The sequence below is a fragment of the Eufriesea mexicana genome, unplaced genomic scaffold (genome assembly GCF_001483705.2).
Source record: "Eufriesea mexicana isolate 0111107269 unplaced genomic scaffold, ASM148370v2 scaffold1824, whole genome shotgun sequence".
NCBI classification, from domain to species: Eukaryota; Metazoa; Arthropoda; class Insecta; order Hymenoptera; family Apidae; genus Eufriesea; species Eufriesea mexicana.
The window spans coordinates 507,555-519,821 of record NW_016909928.1 but is presented as its reverse complement, the minus strand read 5'-3'; the positions used below and the strand labels follow the sequence as shown (position 1 = coordinate 519,821).

The 12,267-nt window shown below is 24.2% G+C and overlaps 2 protein-coding genes across 2 annotated transcripts; one reads left to right on the top strand and one right to left on the bottom strand.

The window, feature by feature from the left end:
* Positions 1-3,096: 3,096 nt before the first annotated feature.
* LOC108549195 (uncharacterized) lies at positions 3,097-3,741 on the bottom strand. Its single transcript, XM_017902475.1, has 3 exons — positions 3,684-3,741; positions 3,345-3,470; positions 3,097-3,279 (listed from the first exon to the last, which is right to left on the bottom strand). The coding sequence occupies exons 1-3, from the start codon at positions 3,693-3,695 to the stop codon at positions 3,097-3,099; spliced, it is 321 nt and encodes a 106-aa protein (XP_017757964.1). The 5' UTR covers positions 3,696-3,741.
* Positions 3,742-9,521: 5,780 nt separating this feature from the next.
* Positions 9,522-11,505, top strand: LOC108549200 (COMM domain-containing protein 3). Its single transcript, XM_017902481.1, has 4 exons — positions 9,522-9,613; positions 10,765-10,906; positions 10,983-11,254; positions 11,335-11,505. Exons 2-4 carry the CDS (start codon positions 10,771-10,773, stop codon positions 11,503-11,505), a joined length of 579 nt encoding a protein of 192 aa, XP_017757970.1. The 5' UTR covers positions 9,522-9,613; positions 10,765-10,770.
* Positions 11,506-12,267: the final 762 nt, after the last annotated feature.

The following is a 12,267-nucleotide window of genomic DNA, read 5'->3' as shown; positions in this document are numbered from 1 at the left end:
AAATATCTTCAACAAAACATGGAATTGAATGCAATAAGAAGAACTAATTTTTAATTTTTTTAATCAAATTTTAAATTCTAAAATTGTTAACCAATTTTAACTTGATTATGTGCAACTGTACATAATTCTTAATATTTAATCATTGATATAGTACAAATTATATGGCACAGTACAATTATTATAAATATCTACTGTTTTACATATGTATTTGTATAATATAAAAAGTATCTAAAAATATATAATATGAATTCTTAATAAAAGTGTATGTGAGTAAATTTATATTCTTATATAACTACTTATAAAATGTTTTACTATCTTTTTATCAAATATAGATAATAGAAATGATATTGCATAATTGTAGTAAACTCTAAAACTTCTCATTATATATAATATATATAAAATATTAGTAACATTTATAATTTTGATATAGAATATATTCATTTATTACATTTATGCTATTTATATTCATGCTACGTACATTTCATTAATTTTAATACAGAAATGATAAGTATCTTATTGTATGCATTATAACAAAAATTATTTATGATGTTATTCAACAATTTAGTAGTAATATTTTTATTGTTTTGTACATTAATAGAAAAGTAAATTATTTGATATCAAACATAAAAATAATATAAAGCAACACGATTAATTATGCAATGTGAAAAACAATATAATTTAATGATATACTACATAAAAATATGATTACTACATTAGAATACTAAGAATAATTTACATTAAAATTATGTTAGAATATCGAATTTTATTACGTGCATATAATAAGAATATAGGTAATTAAAGATTATATATTTTTAGAAACATATGATGTATAAAATGCATTCAAATCTAATATTTATTTATACTTTTAATAACTACTTTTAACATGTATATATATTAAACTTAAATAATTTAATCTTTGCAATAATAATATTAATTTTCAATATTTCTTATTAAATTTTCAATTTATATTTTTCTTGTCTTTTATTTAAAATTATCAGTACTATATTATAAATTAATGTAAATACTGTTAATTAAGTAATTATTAAATCAAATAAACTAATATATATAGATTAACAACATTAGAAAAGAGAATTGGATTAATAAAAGAGTACATTTAATAAAAATTTTGTAACATATTTTATTTTGTTGTATCATAATTTTTATTGTAGATGCACATAATAAAAAAAATACTTTTTATGTTGTTGTTAGACACTAATAACAAAGCTAAATAAATTAAAAATAAATTTGAATAAAACTCTTTTAATGCATGTTTCAATCTAACATGTTTTGTTTTTCTAATTGTATTAATTAAAACAACATGCTGCTTAATTAGTAATTGGTAATCCTAAAATCCTTTCCCTATTATAATTCTATTTGGTTATAATAATGTATAATACATACATACCTTTGGATGTAATTAATAACATTATAATCTTTAAATATTTGATATAAACATATAATGAATACATTTATGAATTTCTATTACTTCCAGTGCTAACAAATAATTTTCATACAAAACCTATTTCGATATTGTAAAATATTATATACGTGCGTATGTATGTGCTTCATACAAATCATTATAAAATCTTTTTTCACAACTTCATGATTTTTAATTTGTAATCTGTATTCAAGAAGATATTATACATATATAAACTGTAAAAGAACGCCCGAAGTTATGTCTGATATCTATGGAATGAACGTATTAATGTGTTTATTATTTTCAAAATAAACGTTCATTAGTGTACATGTAATGTAACTTAAAAGCAATAAAAATGTCAGTACACTAAAATATAATATCATAGATAATATATATAAATTAATTATTCGATATATTTAGCATCATTTTATTATCATTATTATTATTATAAAAATTTGAATTGATAAAAATATTATTTAGTATTCTAATACATATATTTTAATGTTACTATATCTTTTTAGTGCCAATTTCAATAATGAACTTTAGGAATTTTAGAAAACATAAAAGAATAATTTTAGTTATTCTAATTTATGGATTATTCAGAAATTATACATTTTTATAAAGAGACGGTGAGAGTGAGAGAGTGAATGAAAGGTGGGGTTGGGGGGAACTAATCATGGATATACAAGAATCGATATATTTGGATTTTTCATTACTCAATTCTTTAAAGCATTCTGGAACAAAATAGATCAATATTACTGCAAAATAAACCCAATAATATCTAGAAGAATGTATTATAATGAATTAACTATTTTGCAATTAAGACAGATTTATTACATTCCATTTCCAGAATAGAATTAAATGAAAGTAAAGGATATTTTTTTTTCTATAAAATCAATTGCATATATTATTTTCATAAAATTTAGTTTCATTATTAAAAATTACTTTTATGTTGTATTATTTATAATTATATTTATGTTGTATTATGCTTATTTATATTTGTATTATTATTATTATATTACAATGTTATTTATAATTTCTTTAATTAAGTACAATTTTTGAATGTATATATTTGTATAAATAAATTAATTAATATAAAACAAAATTATAATTAGTTTAAATTACCCTGCAATACTGATAATTAAAATTAAGATATGTTTCCTATATTTTTAACAGACTAGAACAAATATTATAATATTAAACATAAAAGACAACAAATTTTTTTTCTTAGGTAAATTAAAGTTCGTATCATTTTTATTTTTTCTCCTACAATGTTAGTTATGTATTATTTTTATTATTAATAATAATAATGCTGATAACCATCTAGGTTTCTGATATTTTATAATTTATACAAATATTTATAATTATTTTACTACCATATTGTCTTTTGTGACTTATAATTTGTTGAATATGAAAATGAAATAACTTTGGTTAGTTTATTACATAAATATAGAAAAATATTTGAGGAGGAAAACAAGAAGAAGTAAGAGAGAAGTAGTAATTTATCTTAAGCGTATTCAATGCACAATGACTGTGACAAAATTTGTCAACAGAGTTAAATATTAATTATTTATCTAATTTAAATAATCAATTTCTATTAAATAAGATTACATACATTTGATGTTATGAGTTTTTGATTGGCAATAAATGCGATTAATAAAAAAATTTACAGAAAAGATTCATTTATTAACTTCGAGCGCTAATGAAGTTTCTGGTTGAGTCCAAATATAGCCTGTACGTGTCATACTACAATGCGCGTCGTAGTATCTACCAGGAGCACGACAATAGGACCACCTCGGACAACGGCATCGAAATTTACTGTGAAATTCTTCTTTGCAAACTTCATTCCACCAACAAGTTCGCTAGAAATAGAAATTTATTTCCTTTTATCAATAATAAATATTGTGTCTGTTTACTGTTTGCTCACCTCTGCTAAATAACCTCTTACACTTTGATCGCTATAATTTCTCTTTTTAATTAAATGCCTAGCACTTATCACATATACTTCTGCACATAAAATTAATATCAATAACAGATATAACACTGATCTTTCCTGTAAAAGAATCAATTTGTAGAAACCATGTCTTTTCTTTTTTCATTTTATTGTCACGATTTTGGTAAATTCAAAAATTAAGATATATATAAAGAAATAAGTGAAGAATAACAAAGAGAAGAGTGCAGAATATTGAAATGAAGAAGTAACAATGTAGTAACATAACAAACTGTACTTTCTCTCGAATAGGTCTTTCGTTCATCGTAATCTTACATTGTTGCGCATTTTTGCTAATATCTTCGCGTAATTTCTTTATACAATCACTTCAAAGTGTTATATGAAAAGTGTTACAAGAAATAAATAACATATTTAATTTTTATTACTGTTTGCTTCACACGAGTACTTGAAATAAAAGAGCACGTAGAGAACGTGGCGCAGGCGTGTGCTTATTCTTCCTCTTCTGACTTCACGAATCGATCGTTGTTAAAGTTTAAATTTTTCTAATTCTAATTTTTGTATTTAGATAGTGTTTCCTTCATCGATTTCATAAAATGTTATTTGAGACAATGAACTTGTTAGAATAAATATATAGAAATTGATTACGTTGAGATATTCTTTATTATAAAAATAGAAAACAAATGGATTTTAACGCATAGAAATCAATTACACAAATTAAATATTTTTCTTTTGTATATTTCACACAGGATTATTAATATTTGTCCCACATATTATCAAATGCATAACTTCTATTTTATAATTTTACCTAATTTCTAGAGTAACTAATAAACCTTCAGAAAATTATTGAATTTATATTCGTAATTTGAAAATTTATTGAATTGTTAAAATAATTTAGACTAAAATAAGTATATAATTACTTGATTAAATGTAATATATCTATTTTTGATCTCTTTAACTCGATTTTTCTCTATAAATATCTATTATGAAATATGAAATGAAGATTACTGGAAAGTTAAATTACAATAAATTACAAAAGTAATTAATATATAATATATTATGTTATAACATTCTATTTTTAAAGCGATTCCTTTTACATTTCTTGAAAATAAATTTGTTAAGAACATGTGTTGGGACTTCCGAGAAAAGTCATCTAACAGACCAAAATATATTATTAATACACTTCATACGGGTCGTAATACTTTTATTAGGATTTCGTACCCACGGATTAATATTTTAAAACACGATCTATAAATGTCGGCAAGTTATGAAAAAGTATGTGAAAAAAATTGGATATTACTAAGATATGTATGTTACTTACATTTAACATACATTTAATGTATACGAAAGTATTCGAACGTTTATATTCGCTGCATTTAATAAACAAAATATACAGGTTAATCTGTAATCTGTGTGTAATATACAGAGCGGTCGATAACTAATGGTACAATCCGGCAGGGAATGAATCTACGTTACCAAAATAAGTCGAAAGTATAGAATGACATTCTTTTATACGAAACTTCGTTTCCGAGAAGCCTGTATATAACAAAAAAGAAGTCCCAATAATATATTAATAAAGGTAGAAAATAACTAAATGATATTATATGAAAGTATTTGAATGTAATGTTAATAAACAGCATTAACTAAGAAATAGAAAGTTTCAGTATGTTACTAATTTTTGGCTGCTATCATAGTTCTAAAACAATTATCGTTTCAACATATTTCAATTTAACGTAAATATTTTACTTATTAAGCATAGCAACTATAAGCATTTGAATACTCTATATTCTATACAAAAGGTATTAAGACTAGAATTGCATTTCTATCGGAATAAAAGTTAACATTATTTTTGTCAAAAGGAAGTATGTATGTCTTTAGTAAATGTAAAAATAAAAAATCTAAAGTCAATCATTTTTATTAGTTTGCTAGTTTTAGTATTAATATCCGATTCGCCTTATGATGTCAATTAACGGTATCATTGCGATATAATATGTATATAATAATTTTTTCTCAGAATGACCTGCCACGCATATTGGCAAAGTTTGTCGATTTAAATATGGAACACCCTGTATATTTTAAAAAGACTGCAGTTTTCGGAATATGATAACGATATGAAAGATGAAACGATGCTTTCTAGTCCCGTTAATCTTATCAGCAATCAACATCATTGTAGATTCTCATGAAAATTGAATTAAACATCTACGAGTTAGATCTTTTAGGACAAGAAATTAATTATATTTAAGTGTTGAATTTTAAGTAATATAAGTGGAAAAACTTTTCTTGGGTTTGGGAGACACCATATAATTGAGAAGCATGTGTAATTAATCGATCCTATATGCCAGCAGAAAACGCGGAACCTTCCAAAACAACCTTGAACAGAATATTATTAAGGTATAAATCCCTTTATAATTCATTACGAATTGAAAAATTCTGAACCAATGGTGGTTCTAAAAGGAATTAATTGTAAGTCATGAACTAATTGAACTAATCAATTCGTTATAAATTTTTAGTTATAGTTGATTTGAGTAATACTGCAAAATTTTAAATTACTATATTTAGTATATATGTTATAATAAATAATAATTAAGATATTTAATATATTTACATCACTGCTATTCAAGATCATTTGTAATTTGTGACTATACTTTGTGACTAGGTTTACATTGACTAGAACTGTGTGCCAATTCGTGAGAACCTATAAACCTTAAGTTCGCGATCAAATAGATCTTTTGATGTACTGTTTTATGTTTAGTGGTGAACTCGCTAGCTGAAATTCGCTGGGCATCGAAAGTTTCCATAAATATCTCGGATACTAAAACCGATTGACCATAATTGGTAGAGCAAAATATTGCTTACCGTAAAAATGAGCCAGCTGATTGACAAGCTTACCTAGCAGTGAAATAATTCCCTTTGTGAATTAAGCTTGGAGCTACCAAACTTGTATAAATTATTTATAAAAACAAAAAATAATTTAAACAATTTGATAAATTAAGACAGCACTTGAAAAAAACATGGAATATTATATCATATGTAAGATATAAAAGAGATTAACATCGTTTTGTCAAGGTTATTTGTTCCTACTATTTACTGACATCTCACGAATCTTATCTTCCGCTTCAAACTTCTCTCACGTCAAAAATCTTAATTTCCAACTTCCAAGAAAGTTACTTCCTCATCGATATTGATGAACCTAGGTGTTATTTCAACTTTTTCCTTTTAAAAAATTGGCAAGCGATCCTAGTTTTCTAGATATTAGCAAAAAAAGATTGCTAGTAATGTATCGAATTTTGGCCATGTGTAAGTATCCGTGATTAGTGAACCCTAATCTAATTAACATTTTCAAATTTTTTGATCGCTACTAATTTCTGCATTTTCGCTTCGATGAATAATTAATATAAACAATTTGGAGGTAAGCAAATGTTGATGATTTTTGCGATTTGATCCACGACATAGCGACGCATCTGTATTTTATAGATGGCATGTATGGGAAAAATTCAGTGTACAATTAGAAGCAATTTTTTTTTACGAATATATCGGAAACTAGGTCTAACCGCTAATTTTTTCAAGCAAAAGAATTGTTCGGAATAACTCTCTTTACAATATATGTAAATGTAATTAAAATTGGTGAAGAAGTAGCATTTAATAATTTTACCTTCTTAAAGATCCTCGACTGCATTCTTCCAGTATTCTTTTATATTCTCCTTTACTTATATGTAGTTTTACCACTTCTCTCTTAGTTCATAGTGACTATTTTCACATCGCGGGCCTTGTTACTCAGTCCTAACGGCAAACTTGCAACTTTAGGTTAATGAGTTTACCCTTAACGATTGCTTAGAGGAAGTCGACACGTATGCGGAACACAACTAAGATTTCCCAAAGATTTTAAATATCCGCCACAAATCAAAGCTGTCCTGAAGCTTATTTAGTTTAGGATTAGAGACACTCGTTGAATATTCATATTCTTACACATAAAAGTATATTTGGAATTAATATAATGTATTGCTAAAATTAATATATAATACAAAATAAAATTTGGAACCTATCTCTAATAAAATAGTTTCTTTTTCTTTCTTTCATTTTTAATTTCTAAATAAACATTTTAATTTTATACATATATTATTATTTTATTGTTCTAATTTTCTTTTATACCTTTTTTTTCCATAGATGAAACTTCTTAAACCTCTTTATCCACCATTTGCTCAAAATGTTTGAGATTGCTCTAACTAGTTGACGCAAATATTGTTTCAATCAAGGTAATCAATAATAGCAAGCATTTGTGGACATTTAGAATAATATTGATACATTGAATAGAATTCATTATCTGTTTACGTTTGATGAAGACAAATAACTGTACATAGTGAGTGTGAAGAAATATAATAAGAAAATAAAAATTATAAGGTATTTTGCACGTTTTAAAAACCAAAGTAGTAATTTGAAATAGGAAAATAAGAAGCTCAATCCTTATTCAAAACTGTATTCTAATTTTTTAATTAATTCTAATTTTAATTCTAATTTTTTTCTTCTGTTTTACATTAAAGTATAATGAAACCTAATGTCTAATATATTTTTTCTGTCAACAAATCTGGTGATAAAAAAAACTTTAAGTCCTGCCAGAAATTTTAATTGAATTTTATATGACGAACAAATGACAATCAATTGTTAAAAATATTATTTAGTTTGTAAAGGAATAAGATTTTTTGAAGGTTTTGAATCATTTGGTCTTATCACATTTTATATTAGTTATTTAAAAATATATTTTATAAATTGGTTGATCATATTTTGACAAGAAGCCAACCTAAACCCTATGTCATTTCAGGAATTTATCTTATTTTAGAAAAAGAATAATATTCGATTCAACTCAAAATTTAATATTATATAACGTACAATTTGAAAAGTAAAATTTAAAAACAGATTATTTGTACTTTTCATAAATTTACATATATAAAAAATTTTAAATATCAGTTCCCAAATAATTTTTGCATTTTAAGATTGAAGTTTTTCAATAATTAAAAATGAATTCTAATGTAGCAAGTTCAAACAATCAATTTTTTACCGAAATCAAAAGTACAATATTTTAAAAATGTATTCAACAAATTTTTATTGCAAATTGAATTTACAAAAATAAAAATAATTATATACCAAAATTTTTGTATAGATTTCTCATGTTTAAACTTTTTGGGCATAGAAAATTCTGTAAAATATAAAAAAATATCTGATTATTATAACACGTTATTTATAAAATAGTACTTTATAATGTAACAACTTAACTTAATCTAAACCTTTATAAGACTTTCGTAGTTCAAAAATATTAATAAACATATATTTAACTACTATCCAATACTATAAGTATATAAGAGAAAATAGAGTAAAATCAAGTACCACTATTTTTTTATGTTAAGAATTGTTATATGCAATTAACATGGAGTATTAAATTTGGGTTAATTCCCAACCATGAAATTAACTACAAACTTGAATATTACATGTTTATTTTTCTACAGTACTAAATAAAATTTATATTTTAAGTTATATTTTTTATCATCGACAGTATTTTCTTATCAGAATTAATAGAATCTATTAATGTAGGTACAAGATCGTATTTTATAGTCCTTACTGAGTATTTAGGCGTTTCTCCCGATTTCTTTTACCCAGAAATTCTATTCTTAAAATACAACTGTGTAATAAAGTTGGAAAATATGTCTTTAAATATAGTTAATTGTCAATGCATCCTTCAATTTTAATGATTTTTTTGATATGTAAATATGAATATTTGAAATTTTTTCCTTTATACATAAGAGGTAGTCATATTTAGTTTTTGAGATATTCACAAAGAATTTTTCGACATTATACACTCATATTCTGCTTATGTACAATATCTGTATAACATCAAAAGTTCAACGGATTCTGTTAAACTTTATTTTAGAGCATTGAAAATTGTCGATAATGAGGGATAATCACGATACGACATTGGTATGAGTGAGTGGAGAATACGAGGTTGGCATGAGTGACGAGAGTGGTAATATGAACACTATCGAGAATGGGTTAGTTTGAAGAAAGAATCGGTAGAAAGTAAATATTATAATAAAAGATAAGCATTGTAATAAAAGCGAACAAAATTAAAGTTGTGTCTGAACAGGAAAATTAGCAATCTATAATTTTAGCATTTATTACCAAGAATCTATTTAACAGGTTGAGTCGTAATCAAATATATGTGATGACTAGGCTGGATAGAGCCCATTAAATTGGGTTAGGTTAGATTTAAATTAGATTATTATTTTACTTGATTATTTAACTACAAAAAGAATAATATCGACCTAATAATGTTATAAATGAAAATTATTCGAAAACAATATGTATTTAAATGATAAATAATATTGCTTTCTTAAGGATAAAACTCTTTCAGTTAAAATAGTTGTTAAACAGTCTTGACTTTAAGTGATCATCACGTGTATTTATTTATAACTAGTTATTCGATTCCAATGAAGTACATACAAAGCTGAAGTAGAATTAAAGTAAATCATATATTAAATATAAATTTCACATACGCGTAATTTTCAAATCTATGATTTTTCTTTTTCTTTTTTTTACGTACCATTAAAAAGTCTAAATGTCACATTAAAAATGAATTTCAAAAAAAAGCTTAACTCCAAACTAATCATATACTGCAGAGGATAGTGGAACAATAATTAAATTCAATACACATGTTAATTTTTTATATTGTATTAAAATTTTTTTGTCTAATATTTCAGTTCTTAATTGTTTCACGAATTTTTATAAAACAGTCGTTAACAGTTATTTTTAAAATTGTTTCAATTATTAAATATAATATGTAAAATTTATTTATAATACAAATATTTCATATTTCAAATAATACCTCTATTGCAATATATGATTTAATCAATTTTGTGTGGATCCAGTATGTTATATTTAGTTACTTTTATTACGAAACAAATTTCTATTTAAAACAAATAATAAGTTATTTTAAACTTCATTTTACCTCATTATTTATATCAAATATTCATTAAAATCTAGAACATAATAGAAATTGAAATAATTTAAAGTTGTGACTATATAAGACTTATAATTTGTTTCAGTTGACATAAAAGTAATCAACCATGATATTCATATTCTAAAATAAATTAAATAAAGTGTAATTATCATTTTAACTTATTATAGTAAGTTACAAATCGAAAATTAATAATCATGGAAGATAACCTCACATATTATGTTTATTTGTCACTTATTTGATATTTTAAAATTTAATTAAATATATATGTATTTTTTATAGTTAAAGTAATTAAATAGTTTCATCAAATACATATTATGAAAGTAACCAAACGACTTGAAGATTATGTTATTCGATTGACTATAGTATACTAAATGAGTGAATTTCATATTTTAGAATATAATGATGGAGTTACCAAAAGATACCATTGAAGGTCTTATTAATATTTTAAACACAAGCATTGTTACTGATGATAATTTTTCACAAATTGTAGAAATGGCCATCTCATATATATATGATAATCCTACAGAAATAAAATGTAAGTAACTTTTAGAAAAATTGTCAAATATAGATAAAATTAATTAAAAGAAGTGTTTAAATTAATGAAATTTTAGGCATTATCAAAACATCTGATTCAAAACCAACTTTAACAAAAATGGTTTTTGCTGATGTGATATGTTTACTTATAGAAGCTGCTCGACATGATTTAGATGAAGAAAGCTTAAAAAATTTTTTAAATCTTATATATATTGATGAAAAAAGGATTATGAAATTATGTGAAGTATACACTAATAATAAAACAGCAATACAATCTCAATTGGAATTGATAGGCAATAATCCACCTCACATCATTGATATAGACTGGCATTTAGATTATTGTGTCAAGGTAATTGATCGGTGAATAGAACACCGACCATTTCATCTAGAAATGCTTTATTTGCTTTTGTTTATGAAAATTATTTTCAGTTGGACACATGCAATTCATTAGGTGTTCCTCTTTATCACGTACAACTTAGTACTAAAAAGCATGAAACAATAAATCATGTGACATTTTCATGTACAATACAGCAGTTGCAAGAACTGGTATTTAAGCTCAAAGATGCCATTAGATACTCAGAAAAGCTTACTAATGTTTAGTTGTATCTTTAAGTTATTGGTTTACTTAATATGGTACAACTCATGTATATTTTTAAATTTTCTTGCAATTATTTTTGTTTTAACTACTTTTGTTACAGTATGTGAGTTTCCATAAATTATAATTATCAGCAACTTATATGTATATTAACATTTACACAACAATAATTATAGTAATCATTTAATAATAAACTCAATTTGTACGTATAAGTGTAGTGGTAAAATCTTATACAAACAACAGACCGTGTAAAGTATAATCAACTATATTTTTATAATTAAAAGAACATCCTCTACTTCACGTAGTATTATTATTGTATTGATAACGCGCGCGTGTTGGAGAGTATGCGCGCGTGCACACAAACATATACGCAGAACACGTACATAAATTTCAAAACAAACGACGATCAACGTTTTTATAAATAAAACAAATCTCGAAAACTTCGTTTAAATCATTTTGATTTAAACGATATTGAAATTTTCTTTACACAAAAATTATACACATACATTTTTCACTCACTCAATCATTCAGGTACACCTTGTATACAAAAGAGTCGCGCGCGCACACAACTAATAACTTATTAAAAATACGTTGTTTTTTGCTCTACAATCAGGCATCTCTCTAAAAATTGCTTTCTCGTATTAGACAAAAAATACTATCGTTACGTTCTTAATTCCTAAAAATATGCGTGTTAAATTATATTAATAATCGATAATTTTTTTATATCTAATACGTGATATAGACTTCTTTGAATCATTATACACTAT

Bases quoted from the DNA above. Each gene is read 5' to 3' on its own strand.
- LOC108549200 (XM_017902481.1), top strand. From the start codon at position 10,771: ATGATGGAGTTACCAAAAGATACCATTGAAGGTCTTATTAATATTTTA. The intron at 10,907-10,982 runs GTAAGTAACTTT...ATGAAATTTTAG, and splicing joins TAATCCTACAGAAATAAAAT to GCATTATCAAAACATCTGAT. The intron at 11,255-11,334 runs GTAATTGATCGG...AATTATTTTCAG, and splicing joins ATTTAGATTATTGTGTCAAG to TTGGACACATGCAATTCATT.
- LOC108549195 (XM_017902475.1), bottom strand. The intron at 3,280-3,344 runs GTGAGCAAACAG...TTCTATTTCTAG, and splicing joins TAAGAGGTTATTTAGCAGAG to CGAACTTGTTGGTGGAATGA.